The sequence below is a fragment of the Durio zibethinus genome, chromosome 21, assembly GCF_047325235.1.
Source record: "Durio zibethinus cultivar Kanyao isolate XHJ-2024 chromosome 21, ASM4732523v1, whole genome shotgun sequence".
Taxonomy (NCBI): domain Eukaryota; kingdom Viridiplantae; phylum Streptophyta; class Magnoliopsida; order Malvales; family Malvaceae; genus Durio; species Durio zibethinus.
This window is the reverse complement of record NC_143182.1, coordinates 16,180,453-16,201,850: the sequence shown is the minus strand read 5'-3', so window position 1 is coordinate 16,201,850 and position 21,398 is coordinate 16,180,453. Positions and strand designations below refer to the sequence as shown.

At 32.2% G+C, this 21,398-nt stretch overlaps 1 protein-coding gene across 1 annotated transcript; it reads right to left on the bottom strand.

Moving 5' to 3' along the window:
• Positions 1 to 2,722: 2,722 nt before the first annotated feature.
• LOC111306283 (uncharacterized) lies at positions 2,723 to 4,288 on the bottom strand. Its single transcript, XM_022904185.2, has one exon. It carries the CDS (start codon positions 3,688 to 3,690, stop codon positions 2,938 to 2,940), a length of 753 nt encoding a protein of 250 aa, XP_022759920.2. The 5' UTR covers positions 3,691 to 4,288; the 3' UTR covers positions 2,723 to 2,937.
• Positions 4,289 to 21,398: the final 17,110 nt, after the last annotated feature.

Genomic DNA, 21,398 nt, shown 5'->3' with positions numbered 1-21,398 from the left:
AAAAGGTGGACTGCTGATATGCTGTTAAGCCATCCATTTCTCCTTCCAGACCCATCTCCAATAAAATCTCTTCAACATGATGAAGACGATAGTTGTCTTCCTTTCATGGAACAAATTGAGGCAATGTGCCTTGAAATTTTGGATGATTGAATTATTATTATCCAAAAACGATAGCCTGGATGGTAACATCAAATGTTGGAGGATGCTTGGCTGCTTCAACTGATTAGTTATTACTCTAGTACTGTTCTAATCAACTTTTCATTCTGCTGTAATACTAATTTTTTATTCAACTAACGTTTGTGGTCACTATGCCTTATGATGAATGAATAATTATGTTATTGATAACTTCTGTTAATTATTTCATGTACTGATTAAAAACTAAAAAGCAGATATGAAGTCACCACAAAATGCCTTACAGCTCAATTTAGGAATTATGCAGTAGGTTTTTCTTTAGAAAATCAAGGAAAAAAAAAAAGAATGGAAAAGAAAGCCGGGTATCACTAGGAAATTGGACCGTCAAAAAGTTGAAACCAGAATACTTTAAAATGTTATCTCAAAAGTTTGAATCCCAAAGGAACAGAAAAAGGAGTACAAATTTTGGCCTAGAATCTAAGTCCTTGAGGTTCAGAACTGAAAAATGATCAAACGAAGAAAATAGAAGAAAGAAACAGAAAAAAAAAAAACAGAAGAATACAAGATTAATTGGTAAAACTGGGCCTAAAAGGTGGAAAGAAACGGAAGATGCTAACCAAGACAATAGAAGACAAGAAAAGTAGTATTTGCATAATAAAGAACTAAATGCACCAAACTTAAACTTTAGCTTCCTCTGCCATTCAAACATAGTAACGTACAATTGTACATCTGGTTTGAGCTTCAGCCGTTCAAAAGGGTAGTTACATTTTGATTTCTGATACATGATTGGTGATTGATTATTGATCATTTCAGTTTCTGGACAGAGGATGTTAAGAGTCTTTCTACTTGGACGTGAAAAACATCTATTGACATCTGACTAAATTTTACCCTTTGTCTTTGTCACCCATGGATTTGAGATTAATGTGTAGCTTTAAAGTGTTGCAATAGAGTTGGAGTAAAGCATGAGTGTCGACTACATTCATTGCAGCTCAACTTCTCATTCGGAAAGGCAGTTTCTTTTTTATATATATTTTTTTCTGTCTTTATGATCTCATTCCGAAGGTGGCAATTATACCTGGATTTACTTTTTCAGGTATTTAAAACCTGGCATTAGAATACCTGAGAACCATAGATGCCCCCTGTCGGTGTGAAACCATTCATCCCGAGAACCATTTCCAAGAACCTCATTCATTGTATCACGTACATTCCTTGGAAAACTGCCAAAATGAACCATACCACTCTGTGTTTTAGTCACTTTTGTGGTCAAAATCAGAATCTGATGAGAATTTGGGAATGTTTGTTATGAAGGTTGGCATAAGCATCTACCTTGCCAGTGAATCAAAGATACTCAGTCCACTAGGCAATTATGACATTCCCACAGTTTCGATAGACCTTGTTTGTTGGGCATAAAAGATTACTCAATGAAAATTACAACCGCATAGCAACATGGGCAAAAGATAATCTTTTCCATCTTCTGTTCCAGTCTGAATCTCCAAAATGGTTACAGATAATCTTTTTCCTCTCTGAATGCCTTGAGGTCAAAAACCTTGCGGTGACTTCTTCCTGCTAATGTATTTGGAAGGAATAAAACAAAAAAATATTTATGAGACTGGATGTTTTTGTGCATTAATTGGAAAACTGTTCTTGCTAATCTTCAAATCCTTGGGTTATTGTAACTTTCTGCTAGAGCTTCTCCAGTTTGTTCTGGTTTTCGGGGAGGAAAATTCTTATTGGTCTTTCTATTATTTTCTTGTCTTCAATGTCATATATTGTGGAGTTTACTTTTTACATAGCACAGTTTCTTGGTCTGATAAATAAAACCCAACTTGACAGATGTTATAATAATGTATTTTCCTCCCTGAGCTCATTTTATGAAACACAGCCAAAAATGCAGGGTGTGTCGTACCTATGAAAACTATAGGTGAGAAATTAAGGCAACTGTTGAAGAGTAGGAACAGTGCATTAAGGGGAAATCTTAGTTTTTCTTTTTATGGTATCCTCTGTATTATGAACCAACCCCCACTCACCACCTTTTCTTTCTGTCACGTCCTACTCTCCCTCCAACTGATGCCACTTATGGATCCTTTTGTAGTACAACTGACATATTTAGTTCTGTCATGTAATACATATGGAGCATAGAATTTTGCTTCCCCTGAATATATTTATCAAGCCTTTTCTGGTGCAGATTTAGAATGATGCATGGAAAACTTTCACAGTATGAGTGTGTAATTTTAACAGTTATCAAAGTAACATTTCCCATTTCTTTTCTTTTTTGGATTATTTATACTAGCCATTTTAATTTTTATAAATTGCAGCAAATGAGACTTGTATGATACAGGAAGCTACTTTAAAGTGCGGAGGCTGATCCAGTGGCAAAGGTGGAAAACAAGAAAATTTGAAGTTTTTCTTTGGACATCTCCAAAACTTTCTTCTGGACATTCTTTCCGCCTGTAAAATTAGTAAATCCATCTTCACTTATATATATATATATATATATATATTATAAGTAGACACACCAATAAAAAATCCTCGATTCACTACTCTTAAAGTGGGAAAGATTAAGGACAACAAGACAGCTAGGGGAGGGAAGGATAGCTAAAGAGAGAGAATAGTCTAGAGGAGATTTAAATGAAATGCTCAAAACATGTTATTCTCATTTCCTTAGTCTCATACATGTTGGAGCTGGACACAGACTGATTGGCTTCCAACTAATAGAAGAACCAAAAATGGAAACGGAAAAATAAGACCGCTGCGTCTGTCTTAGTCTAGCAGATAGATAAAATTTGTGATGAACAGGTTGAGGACTCAGTTGTCAGATAAACCATGTTCCAGGGCAACATCTTCCAGGTCTCTCAAAGTTGAGTAAGGGCTACTCAGTTGCATGTCAGAGATCATCTGACGAAGTTCAGAGGCTTCCTCTTTGAGCTGAGCATTTTCTTGAACAACCTTGTCATGGCTTTCCGAAACATGGTTCAGCTTATCTATAAGCTGGTGGTTCTCATTCCTGAGCCAAACTACCTGTGACCACAGCTCATCCAGGTGCCTTTGTTTGCGCATACGTGATCTGCGTGCAGACTCTCTATTAGATATCATCCTCCTTTGCTTTCTCTCGTTGATGAGATTTAATTGTTGCTCTTCTGCTTCATCAGAAGTTGAATTGCTGCTAACGCATGATGAATGGGGACTGATTTCGTGAAGTTGAGGCGGGATATAGAAATTATACAGGGGATTTGAGAATCTATTCAACTCAAATGCAGGTATGTTGATCTGATTCATGCTAAAATGTGATGAATATTGGGATGGATTGGAAGGAACTAGATATTGAAGCCCTGAAACCTCACTTGGCTGCATGTCTTGGAGCAGGGTGAAAGGGACTAGATCTTGGAGGAGAAAATGAAGTTCCCAAGCTCTTGTTGGAAGGGGAAAGGAAGCTTGAGGGGTGGAGGTTCTTATAGAGAAAGAAAAGGTTGAGCTAGTCCCACCATTGGCTAATATAATAGCAACCTCTTGAATATCATGCAGATCATGTATATATATTTTTTGCATCGATGAGCGCATATCAGACTCAAATACATAAATTCGTGCAACTTACAGATGTGGTATTTAGACCATGTTTATTGGCATGCATGATTGCACGCGCGCATACATGAACAGGTAATGCAATTTGTGTTGTGGATAATCATTTTCAGATCGAATTATGCTTACATCAGAAAGAGAGAGAGAGTTTGTATTATGAGGAGTATAATTGTTTTATTGGGGGGGAAATGTTTTGGCTAAAGAAAGCAAAAGGAGAAAAAATGGGCATTCAAGAAAGTCAATCTCTAAAAGTGGGGAGGTGTTATTTCCAAGCAAAGTTCATTTAGAATTGGGGTTTTACTCAAATGCTGTTTGAGCCAATAGAGCCTTCTGACGTATGGAATGGAGGGGAGGTTTGGCAAGAGATGCCTTTTCTCAATGTCTCTCTAACTAGTAAAAATTGTATAAGGAGTTGATGACTCAACAACCACTTCAGTTGGACACTTCACCAAAATAATTCTAAATAAACAGTTCCTGACCCTAATAAGTGTCTGGTATTCAGTAGCAGGAGGCAAAAAACTGATGAATAATCCGGCTTTGCAATGGTTCCCATCTTCTTAAGTGCACTTTAATGTAATGTGGTGTTAATTAGTTTCCCTGGAATTCCTTGGCGGAAATAAAAGAAATGATGGGTCAAATCTGCTGTGGATAAAGAAAAGTTTCATTAAAATCAAGTCAAGGAGGAGTTAGATTTTATCAAATTTTGTTGCATCACTTGTATGACACTAAGAGTGTAAATGAACCGATCGATCAATAAACAATTTGGGAATATGTTTAGTTTTAATTTGTTTATATTCATTTATTAAATTTAATAAATAATTATAAATAAAATTTTAGGGTTTATTGATTAAGTAAATGATCATGAATATAATAAAATTTATTCATGTTCAATTTATTTATATACAAAAATATAAATGAATATAGCATTCCATAAATAATTTATGAACTTGTTCGATTTTTATTTATTAAATTTAATAAATTATCATAAATAATATTTTAAAAATTATTAATTAAACAAACTAATGATGAACATAATAAAATTAGTTCATAATTGATTTATTCGCATCCCTGTCCAAGATGGATTTCGTTTCACGTGCCAACATCCATGGGATATCAATTGACAATCATAATCTGCTGGTTCTCCTTTTTGAGCTTAGATCAGATACGAAAAACACTGCAGAAAATAGGTGGGCCGATTAATATAGTGACTTCTTGTGGTCCAAGATGTTCTATGCACTTATTTAAAGAGGCCAAAAGTTTCATACTTGCAAACTTTTCTCTCTTTATAATTTATATACTCATTTGGTATGACATACGCCCACTTTAACACAAAATCCAAGTGAAAGTTGAGATCTGCAGGATTGTATTTAATTTCTTATGGCTTAAGACATATTTTTAAAGAAGAGAAAGGGAGAGAGCAATTCTTTTTTAATTTCTTCAGCAAACAACCCCCTTTTCCCCTCTATTTTTTTTATTTTATATAAAAAATATGTTATATTGAGGGAATTTCCATCTTATAATCTAGTTGAATTTAGTCTGATCAATTTGTTTGTAAGATAAGGCCACTGGATTTGAGTATATAAATGCATCCTGCTGAAATTTTATTACTTAAGTCAATTTCTACTATACTTTGAAAGAGTAATGCCATTTGTTCCAATTTATTTTTTACGAGTAGTCGAATTTTTGTCATTTTCTACTTTTATCATTTGAAGTTATAAGGATTTAAACTTTGATTATTAAAATTAAAAATTTAACACTCTATAACAAATCACACAATTGTTTTGTAATGTTTTCTCTTTTGAAAGACATATAGAAACATTGTTGGTCTTAACAAGTAACAACCAACTAAGCAGAAGTTTCATGGTGGGAAATTCTTTTAATATTAATGTGGTGGAGATCGAGAATGGGGATGTAAAATGTACTTTGAGATGGCATTGCTCCACTTTATAGAAAAGCTTTTTCCTAATGCATCCACAATCAAAATCCCATGGAGGGCAATTGCCTTCTCCCCCTGCACTTCTATTGTGGTCAGGTTGAGTGGACAGCATAGTCAACAATATCATTAGACAGAGATAGACCCATTTTCTTTTTCTTTTCTTGTCTTATGCTGATTTATCCCCTATTTAATTATCTCTATTAGGTTCAATTTTTATTTTATTATTCATAAATTTTTAGTGGGGATTGACAGTATAAAGATGCAATAAGCAGATAGAGACCTAGATAAGTAAGCTTTTTTGTCCATTGTACTTGTTTTTGTACACTGTATAGGTAAATATTGAATTTTAGCTTGTCAATGTTGCCACCAACCAATGCCATGCTTCCCTCTTTGTTGTTTGGCTTCGAATTCGTTGGAAGACTATGAGAAGGTAATTTTTCATGAATTCGTGAGGCTCAACATAGATAAGCTTACTTGGATAGACCTAGAAAAGAGATGTACTGGGTAAAATCTATGAACCTCTTATCGCCAAATAAAAAAAATATATTGCTGCCAATTAGACATCCTAAAACTTGACTATAGCCATTTGATATTCATTTCATGCTTTTTCTTTATTTTCTTGTTTTGTCTCAGAGGAAACAAGAAGAGAATTAAAGGGTTTTTTCTTTTTAAAGGTAATTTCGATTGTATCATGAAATTAACACTTTTAGAGTAGATAACATTAGAAATGATAGGAGGACATTCTTCAATCCAATACATAGATTTGATAGAAGCTCTTAGTGCATTTTTTGCAAGCCTATGCGCAACTTCATTTGCCTCTCTTTTTATGGACAACTTTGAACGGATAGAAACCATTGCTAAGTAGTTTAGCATATTCTATCACATCCCTAATGATTGAGAAATTCTTTGTATCTAAGTTCAGTTGATTTAAAATGCTTAGAGCATCTCCTTAGATTATAACAAAGGTGAACCCCAACCTTGACTGCAGCTATAGCTTCCGTAACCATTGGATCTCTGACTTGCATCGTGGTAGTTGAGCATGCTCCCAACACAAATCCTTTTTCATCCCTCATCACAACCCCTATTCCACATAGACTATTTTCTGCAAGTAATGTGCCATCGAAGTTTGTTTTGGCAGCTCTTGCCCTTGGTGCTTTTCATTTGACATCCTTTCTAATAACACTAGCAATTATGGGTGTTTGAGCTTTTCTATATTCTTTTAGATATTTTCCAATAAACACTGATGTTTCTTTTGCTCTTCTATTCTCATTACTATTAAAAGCCAAGTTTCTATTGTACCAGATTGTCTAACTAGTCACCAGTCCAATTTCAAGGCTCTTTTGATCTACCCTCTTAGAAACATTAGACAGCCATCCTTTTTCGCTATCTAGGTCTACATTTTTCCATTCATTATCCACATTGACAAGTTCCCAAACTTTCTTCACTGCATTACACCCTTTAATAGCATACATCACTGTTTCCTCCTTTAGTCCACACCTTTGACACAATTCTTGGGCATCAATGTGTCATTTTTTGAGGTTGCTCAACATTGGAAGGATTCCATTGTTTAAACACCAACCAAATACCTTAATTTTATTTGGTAAATTCAACCTCCATAGCTTTTTCCAAAACTTGTCTTCTAGGACATTGTCTTTTTGCCCCATTCTAACTGCATCATTATATGTTTTATTGATTAGTTGGTTTTTGTATTGTATATTCTCCATTTTTCTCTGCATTCCATATTAACTAGTCATCTTGCCCCACATAGCCTAATGGTATGCAACATATTATTTTTGCTTCCTCAACAAAGAGTAGTTGTAAATTTCATCCACTTTCCAACATCTTGCACTCGATTCAATCACATCTAACACCATTTCATATTGTGCCATTAGTGTTTGGTCTTCGTATGGGTTTAGTTTGCTATTTGGGATAACCCGTATATCATGCCATATTCATATCTTACCTCCATCTCCAACTCTCCATCTTGCGCCAAGCTCTAAAACCTTCCTTGTAGACTAAAAACTTTGCCATGTAAGTGATGGATTTGTGCTCAACCTAGCTTCCATAAAAGTTGAATTAGGGAAATACTTTGCACTTAGCACCTTTTGTATCAATGAGTCAGGCTGTTTTAGCAAACACCACCCTTGTTTCCCTGGTAAGGCCACATTAAGACTTTCTGTTTCTTTGAATCCTATTCCACCAGTTGCTTTGTTCTAACAGAGTCTATTGATGCTAGGAATTGATATTTGAGATGTGGAGATTAATTGCAAATAGAAAAATTCACAAAGACAACTCACAAGAATTTGAATAATGACAATATGATTATTATATTAAAAGGGGTAAAAGTTCACCACCAAGACTAGAAACTAAAGGATACCGAAATACTACCCTAAGAATTCTAATCAAGGATACAAAATAATAGAAGTTCACCACTTTAGGAAATCTACCTACGAGATACAAAACTTGAAGAATAATCTAAAAGATTGCTTAAGGATAAAAAAAACTATATTCTGCCTTTTACCAAAGAATAATAGAAAATATATAGGCTAGAAACATCTCTCAAAATATGAGAACTTTCAGATTGCATTCCTAGAATCATACCTAAAATCATGGGATTTGCATGTAACATAATCTGTCCATTTACTACTTAGATTACATGATAATGAATCTGACCACAATCCCATCCATATTCATGCTTTTCCTTTTCAACTAGTGTAAACATAATCTTTCTATTCCAGCTCAACTTATTTTTACATTTATTTAGTAGATTTAGACCAAAAATAGGCTTATCTTATTTTTGGATAAGTCCTTCTTAATCTAAGCTCAAGTTGTAAGATATATTGACATTCCGGTGTCAATCTCTTTTAGTTAAAAAGACTTGTCCTCAAGTTTGAATTAGTCTTCTTACCATGGTATGGTGACAAATCAACAACATTGAAGGTGAAAGATAGTCTATAAGTGTCAAAAAGATCTATTTTGTAGGCATTCTTTCCAATACATTGGAGAATTCTAAATGGACCATCTACCTTAGGTTGTAATTTACAAAACTTTCATGGAGAAAATCTCTCTTTCCGTAAGTTAATCCACACCAAATCACTTTCTTTGAACTCCAAATATTTTTTATGCTTGTTTACTGCTTTTTTATATTTTTCATTTTATTGCAAAATCTTAGCTCTCACTTGTTCATGCAATCATTTGATACCCTTAGCCATTTCTTTTGTATCTTCACTAAATTATTGATTAGTAGGAAAAAGAATTAAATCTAAATGGTTGATTGGATTCTTACCATACACCACATCAAAAGGGCTATAACCAATGGTATAGCTTGGTGGGCAATTGTAGGTAAACTCTACTTGAGGTAAAACAAGATCTTACTGCTTGATATTCTTCCCTACATAACTTCTTAGAAGGTTACCCAAGCTATGATTGGTTTCTTCCATTTGACTATATGTTTGAAGATGATGAGAAGAACTATACTTGAGATTGGTACCAAGCTTCCTCCAAAGGGTATGCCAAAAATGACTAAGAAACTTAGAATTTCGATTAGACACCATGGATCTAGGAACTTCATGTAGCTTCATAATTTCTCTAAAATATAGATTAGAAATATAAGAAGCATTTATAGTTTTGAAACAAGGAACGAAATGGGCTATCTTGGAAAAACGATCCACAACCACCATGATAGAGTCTTTGTTCCTTTAAGTTATAGGCAGTCTAACTACAAATTCTAAACTAACATCCTCTTAAGAAGCATTAGGCACGAGCAGTAGAGCATACAATCTAGTGTTTTGATCATAACTTTTGGCAATGTGGCACATTCTATATCGTTCAAGGTGTTTTATCACATCCCTCTCTATTTTTAGCCAATAAAATCTATCCTGCAAAAAAGTAAATACCTTGTCCTTTCTAAAATGTCCACTTAGTACACCATTATGAGCCTTATTGATTAAGGCCTATCTCCAAGAACATGAAGGAAAAGGCTGTTAGCCTTAAAGAGATATCTATCATGCAACAAAAATTAGCTGTGTGGTCTTTATTTGGATTCTTCCCAAATTTGACTAAAGTAAGGTCTGTCTCATAGAGCTTTTTGATCACATCAAATATAATAACTTCAACAATCATAGCCCCTAATAAGGAGTGCTTTCGACTCAAAGCATCTACCATATTTTTAGTTCCCGATTTGTGTTTGATATTGAAGTTATAGGCTTAAAAGAACTCCACCTAAGCTAGATGTCTTCAGTTGAGCTTATACTATCTATTAATAAACTTTAAGACCTCATGGTCTGAATATAGGACAAATGGCTTAAAGAAGAGATACTGACTCCAATAGAATAAAGCCCTATAAATGGCATAGAACTTTTTGTCATAGGTTGAATATTTTCTCTTGGCTTTATTGAGCTTCTCACTAAAAAATGCTATAAGCTTTCTTTCTTAACTTAAAATAGCACCTGTTCCAGAATTGGATGCATCACATTCCACTTCAAACACTTGATCAAAGTTTGGTAAGGACAAGATGGGAGCTTCAGTGATCCTAGTCTGGATGAGCTCAAAGCTATGTTGGGTTTCTTTGGTCCATCTAAAAGTTTTATTCTTCAAACATTTGGTGATGAGAGCTACAATAGAGCTAAAACTCCTAATGAAATGCTTATAAAAAGATGCAAGGTCATAGAAGTTTCGAATATCATGTAAAGATGCTGGTGTTGGCCAATTTAAAATTACCTCAACTTTGTTAAGATCCATCTTTATTTCTTCCTTTGACACCACAAATCCTAGAAACATAAGGCTAGAAGTAAAGAAACTACACTTTTTAAGGTTAGCATATAGTTTTTATTCCCTCAATATGTAAAACAATTGGTGTAGATGATTCAAGTGTTGGCCCTCAACTTTGCTGTAAACTGGAATATCATCAAAATATACTACTACTACATATTTGCCAATACAAGGTTTAAGGTATGATTCATAAATCTCATAAAAGTACTAAGAGCATTGGATAAACCAAAAGGCATTACCATCCATTCATAGAGACCATCCCTTATCTTAAAAGCTATTTTTCACTCATCTTTAGGCCTCATTTTGATTAGGTGATAACCACTGCATAGGTCTATTTTAGAGAAAATAGTTACTCCATATAGTTAGTCCAACAAGTCATCTAAGTACGAAATAAGAAAGCAATAATCAATTGTGATTTTATTGACTACCTTACTATCCACACACATGTGCCATGATACATCCTTCTTAGGCACTAAAAAAGCTGGGATTACATAAGAGCTTATGCTTTTATGCACCATTCCTTTTCTCATCAATTCATCAACTTGGCATTGTAACTCCATATACTCTTTAAGACTCATCTTATAGGCTACCTTGTTGGGTAAAATAGCTCATGGATAAGGTCTATGCAGTGTTGAATGTCCCTTATTCGTGGTAGACTAACTAGTAACTTCTCATGAACAACGTCTTAAAATTCTGCCAATAATGGTTGTATCATTATAGGGGGATCTCCACTATTTTTATTCTCCTTAATCAACATCAGTACATACAAAGTACCACTCATCTTTTTTTTTTTTTTTTTTGTAATTGACTTTGGTAAATAAGCTGCTTCCTTCCCTTTTGGTTGGTTTCGACATCACCATGGGCTTGGTAGGGCCTTGGATGATTTTGTATCCATCCTTCACAAATGTGTAAGTGTTACGATAACCATCATAAATAATCCTACTATCATAATGCCAAGGTCTTCCGAGCAATAAATGGCAAGCATCCATTAAAGCTAAATCACACTACACTTTATCTTTATATTACTTTCCTATGAAAAAAAAAATCAAACACCTCATGCTAACCTTGATTTCATTCTCTTTTTACAGCCAAGACAGCTTATATGGTTGGGGGTGATCCATTGCCTTAAGGCCTAATTTTTACACCATAAAGGTGAAATAACGTTTTCACAACTTTCATTATCAATTATAACATCACATACCTTCCCATGGGCAATACATCGAGTGTGGAATATGTTTTTAGGTAACCAATCTTCTTTCTTAGTAGTTGCAGTACTCAAGCTACATTGTATGACCAAAGATGCTTTACAATCATCGTAGGTTACCTCTTCTTCCTCTTTAAGGTTTTAATCATTTTCAGTAAGTTTCTTTTTATTTTCTTTAAAGTCTTCTTCTACTAGAGTCATAATCTTTCTGTTTGGGTATTTTGAGATAATGTGTCTAGGTCCTTGACATTTAAAACACTTTCTAGTTTGTGCACTAGACTAAGGCTTATTTGTTGAGGTTTCATCTTTCTTTTAGGGGCTGCTTTGGAATAGGTTTAGAAGGAACAATAGCTTTGGATGAGCCACTTTTATTGATATAACCTTTTTTGGACCCAAATCTTAAGTTGCTACCACAGGCCTCATTTTGTTGTCTCTCTACCTTAAAGGCAAGCTTGCATACATCATTGAAAGTCCAATAAGGTTATAGCTGCACCACATTAGCTATCTCAATCTTCAATCCTCTAAGATACCAGGTAATAGTCTGCTCTTCTTATTCTATCACTTCACATTTTAACATGAGGTGGTCAAATTCAGTTGTATACTCCTTCACTGAGAGATATCTTTGCTTCAAGTTATAGAGCCTAAGGAAAACATGTTGCTGAAAGTTGTCTAGGAGATACTTTTTCTTTAACTCTCTTTTCATCTTTTCCAAGTTGTAATTTTCTCTTTCCTTTTCTTTCTCTTTGCTTATTCAGATTTTTCCATAAAAAAGATACATGCTTTTCTGAGTTTGATGGTCACTAGCTTTATCTTGAAATGTTCAGGGGCATCATGGTATTCAAATATATGTTCCACCATGTGTAGCCAATCTAAAAATTCTTCAAATTGCATCTTCCCTTCAAACTCAAGAATCTCTATCTTTGGATTGAATATGCTAGGTTAAAGTTAGTTTTTGTGTAGATAGTCTCTAACTTATCGTAGGTAAGATAGGGTGCTATCATCATAATAACTACTGTTTCTATAGTATGGATTTGTTTCTCTTTCATTTTTTTCATTTTTTTTCGTTACCTCATTATCTCATCTTTCTCTTATTGTATATGTAATTGATTTTGTAGTTAAAGGATCTATTGTTCCATCTCCTCTATGAGGGCATTCCTTGGGTTAATGTTGGTAGTTGTTGCAATGTTAATGTTGGCTTTAACCTCTTCTGCTAGTGCTTGATGACGATAATCTACTATAGCTCTATTACTAATTTAATGTCAGAAATTTATGTTTGAGATGTAAAGATTAACTGCAAATAGAAAAACTCATAAAAAAGATAACTCATAAGAATTTAAACAATGACAGAATATGATTATTAGATTAAACGGGATAAAAGTTTACCACCAAGACTAGAAATTAAGAGATACAGAAACACTACCCTATGAATTCTAATCAAGGATACAAAATAATAGAAGTTCACCATTCTAAAAAATCCACCTAAGAGTTACAAAACTTAAAAAATAACCTAAAAGATTACTTAAGGATAAAGAAAACTCTATTCTATCTTCACCAAAGAATAATAAAAAATATATAAGCTACGAAATCCCTGCAAGTATGGGAACTTTTAGATTGTATTGCTACAATCGTGCCTAAAATCATAGGATTTGCATGTGAACATAATCTGTCTATTTACTGCTACAGATTACATAATAATTAATCTTACCACAATCCCATCCATATTCATGTTCTTCTTTTCTAGCTAATGTGAACACAATCTTTTTATTCCAACCTACCTTATTTATACATTTATTTAATGGATTTGGACCAAGGATAGGCCCATCTTATTTTTGGATAAGTCTTCCTTAGTCTTAGCCTAAGCTATAAGATATGTTGACACTTCGATGTCATCTATCCCATTTCATCCAATGCATACTTTTGCATCTAGTTTTGACCTCCACCAAAATTTGCTAATTATACTGTTTATCTCATTACATAACCCTTTAGGTAATAGGAAATAGTTCATGGTATAAATATGTATTAATTGGGGTATAAATTTTATGAACACTTCTTTTCCTCCATTGGAAAATAATTTCCCACTTCAATGCTATATCTTCCTTATCAACTTACTTGTGATTTCTCGAAATGCTCTCTTTTTCATCCAACCCACCATGGTTTGTAACTCTAGATATTTATTTGGATTTGATCTTGCTTGAATACCAAAAAATTGTTTTCACATCGTTTTTATAGTTCATTATTGCATTTTTGTTGAAGAATAATAAAGATTTATAAATATTGATTGTTGCCTTGAACTTTCCTCATATCTCTGTAGCACATGCCTCACTCTCATACATTCATTTTAGCTTGCTTTGATGAATAACAAGTTGTCATATGCAAAAAAATAAGTGAGAAATTCAAGGTCCATTCTAACTTACCCTTGTACCGGTTATCCATCCTTTCTTTTGGTATTTTTTTAGCATAGTTAAAAAGCCTTTTATGCATAATAAAAATATATAAGGTGAAAGAGGATCTTCATGTCAAAGACCTCTTTCTAGATCGAATATATTAGTAACATCACCATTAAGAATTATAGAGTAAGAAACATATGTGATGCATTTCATAACTAGCAAAATCCACTAGCTAGCAAACCCAAGTTTTTTCATAATGGCTTCTAAGAATACCTGTTCTGCCCTATCATATGCTTTATTCATATCTTAATTAAGAGCAACAAATCCATCTTTACGTAATCTTTTTAGTTTTAAGATGTAAAAAAGTTTATATGCAACCAATGCATTTTTAATGATTAATCGTCCAGGGACAAAAACGCTCAAGGACTCACTAATGCAAATAGGCAAGATGTGTTTAAGCCTAGTAGTTCATGTTTTCACTACTATTTTATAAATAACATTAGATAGGCTTATAAGGCAAAAGCTAGCCATTGTTATAAGGTTTTTAATTTTGGGAATGAGAATAATGATCGTGTTATTCACCTTATGCATAGGTCCATCTCCATTCAGACAAGATAAACAATATATGATAAGATCATGTCCAAGAATATGCCACTATTTATGAAAAAATAATGTAGGTATACTATCAAGTCTTGGAGCTTTTGTAGGGTGCATTTGTTTGATTGCATTATGAATCTCTTCTTCTTAGAAGTTTACAAGAAGGAAGTTATTCATTTCATTTGTAACTCAAGCATTTATTCCCTTTAGGATTTCATCAAAAGTAGTTGGTCTTTGGGATCTAAATAATTTTTTAAAAATAGTTGATGACCATATCTTGCATTTACACAGTATTTTTACACCATCCACCATTTTCATCGTGTAACCCTTGAATGAAATTATTTTTTTTTCTTACTAGTTGCTTAAGCATGAAATAATGATGTGTTTTTGTTACCATCTTCTAGCTAATTTAACCTTGCCCATCCCATTGCTTTCAAAATAGCTTTTCTTTCTCTAGTAGGTCATTAAGCTCAATTATTATCTCCTTATTTATATTAAGAGTTTTTGTATTGAGACCCGTATTTTTTAGCATTCATATTTTATAGTAAGTTTTCAAATATTCTGCTAAAACCCTTTAAAAGTAGTTTTGCTTCACGTGCCCAACTATTTGCTCACTTTGGCAATTTCCTCACTTAAACCCATTCCCACCCTTTCTTTCTAACTATTTTGTATCAAATCTTCACATGTATCTTTTTTCATCCACAGAGCCTTAAAAGAGAACCTTATTTTTCTCTTGCCATCTTGTTTCTTCTCCCTACAATCTTTCGTATCTATCAGAATTAGATTGTGATCCAAAATGGAGCATGTCAAATTTGATATAGAAAAATGTGAAAACATGTTGCTTTGTGATTTATTTCTAAGCTCTATTTAGTGTTTCCCATATCAACTAGTGAACTTCTTTCCTTCTTTCCCATGTGTAGCAAATTCTTTTAAAACCTAAATCATCCAATTAAGCATCTTTTATCGCTCTTCAAAATGCTTCCATCTACTACGTAGCCTATGTGGCTCCTTCTCTTTTCTTAGAGTCTCATAATATTTCATTGAAATCCCTTAAAAACAAATAATGGCTTTTGAGAACTACAAGCTAACTACCTTAGTAACGCCCACGTTTCAAGTCTTAACCTATTATTTGGCTCTCTATAAAACCCTACTAGTGGCCATTGTTGTTTCTGTTGATCCACAACATTCATGTCTATGTGATTTTTTGAGAAACTGACTATACTCAATTCTATCTCTTCTTTCCATAACATTGCCAATTTACCACTCTGTCCTATTAAGCAAACACCCAACACCAAGCTTATGTTGTATTTCCTTTTAATTCTTTCAAGTGGATTTTCTTGTAATAATGTCTCGTTTAGAAATACAATATAAGGATCTTCCCTTATCAAAAGCTTTTGAAAGTGTGAATTGCGCGTGGGTTCCAATACCTAAGAGTTATTATTAATTTGCCTTTATGATGCTACAAGAGCAAATATTTTTATTAAAATGAGTAATTTTAAAAAAAATAATAAAAAAATAAATATATTTTTATGCTCTAAAATATATTTACATCAATCTAATCAATTTTTATTAACAACTATAGTTTTCATTTAAGAAGACAATCAATATGAAAACATAATATTAAAAAGTAATTGAATATATAATTATAATTATTTAATTATTATTAACATTTATTGTTTAGCATAAAATTATTTTTGCATTCATTATACAACTTTTATAAATGATTTTTTTATTCTTATACTACAATAAATATTTATTATTATTTATTTTAACTCTTTCTTGCATAGTTCTTTAAACTTCTTTCTTATCTCTTGCTTTCTTGTAAAATGTGAGATAACAAAAATTGTATAATAAAAAATATATATACGAAAGGCCAAAAATGACTTGCCACCTATCCCATGCATAAATAACTTCCTTTTTGTCTCAAGCTTTCTCTTAAATTGTAAAAAAAGAAAAAGAAAAAAAGAAAAGAGACTATAAAAGTAAAAAAAATCCTTTAAAATTGAAAATTAAAAAATTAAAAAAAAAATCGATGCATGGTAGTCAAAGGATTAAGTCAGTTGTTAATCACTCAACTGATGTCTATTGATTTCATTAAGTTATAAATATAAATTTTCTTCCTCACTGTATAATCAATAAATTTTATATAAATATATAAAAGTCAAAATCTTTGACAAAAAGGAAATTGTCCAATGTGAATAGCCTATATAATTGATATGTAAATGGTGTTGAAAAATACTCATGTATCCTATATTTAATTTTTTTTATTTATTTTGATTTAAATTAAAAAATATTTCAAATAATTAATAATATTTCTTTTCTTTAAAATTTTTAATTTAATTACTTATTTTTTACACTTATGTGACGTTTTATAGTCTTTTATAATTAAGATTTTAAATAAATTATATTAAATAATAATATTTTCTTTCCATATTTGCAAAACAGCTTTAATATAACTTTCCACTATCTATAATTATACTTGATTTTATGTCAAAATAAGTTATATGATGAGATTTTTCTTTGCAATCCATTATTATTGTCTTCTATAAGTAATTTTCCTTTTAGTTCATTGTCAGCTTTTCATATTTAAACTTTAGAAATTTGAATATTTTTATAATTAACTTCTCATGATCAATTGTCATAATGTATAGATTCATAAACCTATTGTTAGATTTGACATTAAAGAGTCACCATCAATCTTTTTTTGTTTAGGTGTGATTAACCATCTAATTGAATCTGTCATATTTTAAAAAGATGTTTCAGCTTGACTTGAGTATCTTTAAAAGGTATATTCTAATTTACGAAACTAAATCTAGGTCCGAGAGTACGATTATATGTAGGAAAAGTTATATTACCCTTGCAATTAATCTTATGTTATCCAAAGCTTTAAAAATCTTTACCATAAAATTAATTATTAAAAATTATTTTAAAATTACTCTAATATGTTGGTAATAATTTTATAATATTCTTTCACCTGAAGAGAATTCAAAGAAACTATTTGTTGCACTTTGAAAATACTTTATTGTCGGATTCATTAAATTTTTATAAAAAACTTTTATTTGTGAGAGTGAGATTTTTAGGAATCTTGATATTGAAAGTTTTTTTCTAAATTCTCCAATATGTTGATAAAATTTAAAAAGAATTTCTCACCTAGGATTTTATATATAAATTATTATTTGCAATGCTCCTAGTAATTTTATATTCGTAGATCCAAAATTAATTTTCATAAAAACACTTTATTTTCAAAAATATTTTCTAATATGTTGGTAAAATTTTTTGTCAAAATTATCCTCTAATATGTTGGTAAGATTTTATAAAAACTATTTCTTTTTTTATTTTTTTAAGACTTAATTAAAAATCATAAGATTTTCCAACATATTAGTAAAATCTTATTCCTAAAAAAAAAAAACCACAAGCCCTTCAATATGTTAGTAAGTTTTATTTTATTGAACAATTTATTTCTTATTTTTAAAATTTAAAACCTTACAATATGTTGGTAAGGTTTTATTTTTTATTTAAAAATATTTTTTATTTAAAACAACAAAATACATGAAAATACAAAGGAAAAGAATACCAAAAAAAGTTTTATAGCTCGGCTAAAGAGATGGCTTGACTTGGCAGCTCGAGACTGAATTCCCTGGTGGCTTGGCTTGAAAGCAATTTGAAGTCGGGTCGACTTGGTCCAACTGCCCAGAAGAAGTGGGTCAAATCGAGCTGATCTGGATTGGGGTGAATAAACATGCGGATCCTTGAGGTATTCAAAACGCAGTGTTTTGCACTACTAAAAGTTAAAAATTTTCTTTTCCTTCATTTGTAACCATTCCTCTCTCTTTTTCTACAAACCAAATTCTCTATCTCCCTCTCTCTAAACAGTAATAGAAGCTTCAATGTCGTTTCCAAAACCTAGTGTACCCCGCCACCATCACCGTCGCATGTCACCACTAGCCACCGTAAGTCAACCACCAATCAACTTCAAATTTTACCCCAAAGTTCACCTTAACCTCTTATTTCACAATCTGGTTAGTATCTCTAGAAGCTCAATAGATTAGTGTAGATCTAAGATTGAAGTCGCAGGTTCAACCTCTAAAATCTTTTCCTCCGTCACTTCATTCATCGCTGCTTCAAGTTACACTCTTCTTACCTTTGGCTATCTTCTTAGCAAGTTTTGACTCCCAAAATCCCTAGGAGAAGGTTGAGCCGAAACCCATGAAACTCTTATTTCCTTTCATTTTATTTTTGCCATTTCTAGCCTTCTCTGGTTCCTGACTTCTTTTTTTTGTGTGGTTTATTGGCAATAGATGACTGTTTGGTGTTTTTGATAGAGGTTTGGAGATGAAATTTTTGAGGTTTTGCTTTAGGTGGTTTGAGGATGCTGGCCGTGACAATGGTGGTGATGCTACTCGGTCATCGTGGTTCGAATGGTGGTAAGATAAAGCAGTTTAGGTGGCTTCTTGATTTCATGGGTTTTTGGGTTACGGTTGGGATTATGGTTGCTTTTAGGTTACGGGTTCGACTGAGCTAGTGGTAAGGTTTGGCTTCTTGGTTATTGAAAATAGTATAGGTTTGGCCAATAGGAACTAACTAATGTTTTGCTGAGTTTTGCCTGATTAATTTCTGTGTTTTTCTCTAACTTGTTACGGTGCACTGTCTTGATTCTTGTATGGTGAATTTGCAGATGGTGGGGGTGAACTCTTAGGGTTATCTGTTGTAGGCTGGAATGGTGATGGATGGCAGTGAGGTGATGAGGGGGTTTGGGCGATTGTTACAGTAGGGAATGGGAGGGTTTTTTTTTTTTTATGGTGGATATGGTTGAGCTATGATAGAGTGAAGATAGTGACCAAACTCTAAGTTACCAATGGTTGCTCTCTATTGTTTGGTTACTGTGGTTTTCTCTGATTTTTGCTATAATTTTTGTTTAATTGTCACTCTAACTTACTGTTGTGGTGTTCTTAGCAGTGAATTACAAGTCCTATTTATAGGATTTAATAAGAGTTTCAGATGAATTTCAAGTCAAAAAACTAGAATTATCATGACAAAATAGAATATATCTTGACAAGTTTAAATTCAATTTAATCATGATAATACCAATCCTTTCTTCAGCCATCCACCATTTTTTCATTATCCTTTTTTTTAATGACCAAATCAATAAATAAAAAAATAAAATGAAATAAATATAAAAGAAAAAAATGAAATATAACAAATAAACATAAAAATAAATAAATAATAAAATAAAAAATAATTAGATAAATTTTGAAAAATAATAAAGTTAAAGATAAACCACATTAAAAATAAAAGATTAACACATAAAAATAAATAGGATAAATAAGATAAACATGTACATAAATAAATACAATAACAATAAAATAAAAAATAAAGGAAATTCAATAATTAGTCATGGAATAAGTATGAGCATAACCAATCTGGGCATTTGGGCTTGAAATTAAATCGAGTCTAATTAACTTAGAATCCGAACTAAATAGAGTGTTTATAATTGTCTATTTTTACATATTTTTTATGTAACATGAATTGTGTAAAGATATAAATGTCCATTACATCTAGACCCGAAGATGAAATTATTTGAACTTAATCGAATGTCAAAATGAAATGAGTTCGACATGGTCAAAGGTAAAAAAGTATGACTTGAACTGAGCCAAAAATTGAAAAATGAAAGTGATCGGACTAAAACCAAAGTTGAAGATAAAAGTGATCGGATTGAGTTAAGGTAAAAAATAAAAATGATCAGACTAAACAAAGGTTGAAAATAAAGCTAACAAAACTAAATCGAGGTAAAAAAATGAAATTGGACTGAGCCAGGGTCAAAAAATGAAAATGATCAGACTTAGCTAAAGTAAAAAATAAGGATGACCAGACTGAACCAAGATCAAAAATAAAAATGATTGGACTAAGCCAAAGTTGAAAATAAAAGTAACTAGACTGAATCAAAGTCAAAAATGAAAATGATCAAATTGAGCAAAGGTAAAAAATAAGGATGATTGAATTGAACTAAGGTCGAAGCAAAGGTAACCGAATTGAGCTAAGGTCGAAAAAATAAAAGTGATCAAATTGAGCCAAGGTAAAAAATAAAGATGACCAAATAGAATCAATGTTAAAAGTAAAGATGATCAGATTAAACCAATGTTGAAAATGAAGGTGGTCGAACTAAGTGAAGGTCGAAAATAAAGATAATTGGATTGAGCCAGGGTCAAAAAAATGAAAATGATCGGATTAAGCTAGGGTCGAATATAAGAATGACCAAACTAAACTAAGGTAAAAAATAAGGATGATCAGATTGAACTAAGGATGAAGATACATGTGATTGGATTGAACTAAGGTTGAAGTTAAAGGTGACCGGATTGAGCCAAGATCAACTACCCATTTTAGGTTTTCACCCTAGAACTACATTTTTTTCTTTTTTTTTATTGTTTTACCATGCATTTGAAAACTCAAAACTCATCCAAAATCAAATAGTACTGGTTTTCTAAGGAACGAACTCTCTAACTTAGGTACCCATACATGATCAAAATGGACCTTTTGAAGGACATAAAGTAGGCCAAGGTTTAGGATTTAAAAAAAAAAGGATAACAAGCCTAAAAAAATGTGTTTAAAGGTGATCAAATTAAGGATCATATTCTTTTTATAATGATATTTGTCCTTTCTACTTCCCAAACATGTTTTTTTTTCTATTTTTTCATTCATATTCTTTTCACAAAGACATTTGTCCTTTTCACTTCCTAAACATGTTTTTTTTTTTAATTTTTTTTACATGCTTCCTTTTTGTAACCCAGCTTACTTTGAA

What these genes read in the sequence shown, in the direction of transcription:
- LOC111306283 (XM_022904185.2), bottom strand. Translation starts at nt 3,690, where the DNA reads ATGCGCTCATCGATGCAAAAAATATATATACATGATCTGCATGATATT.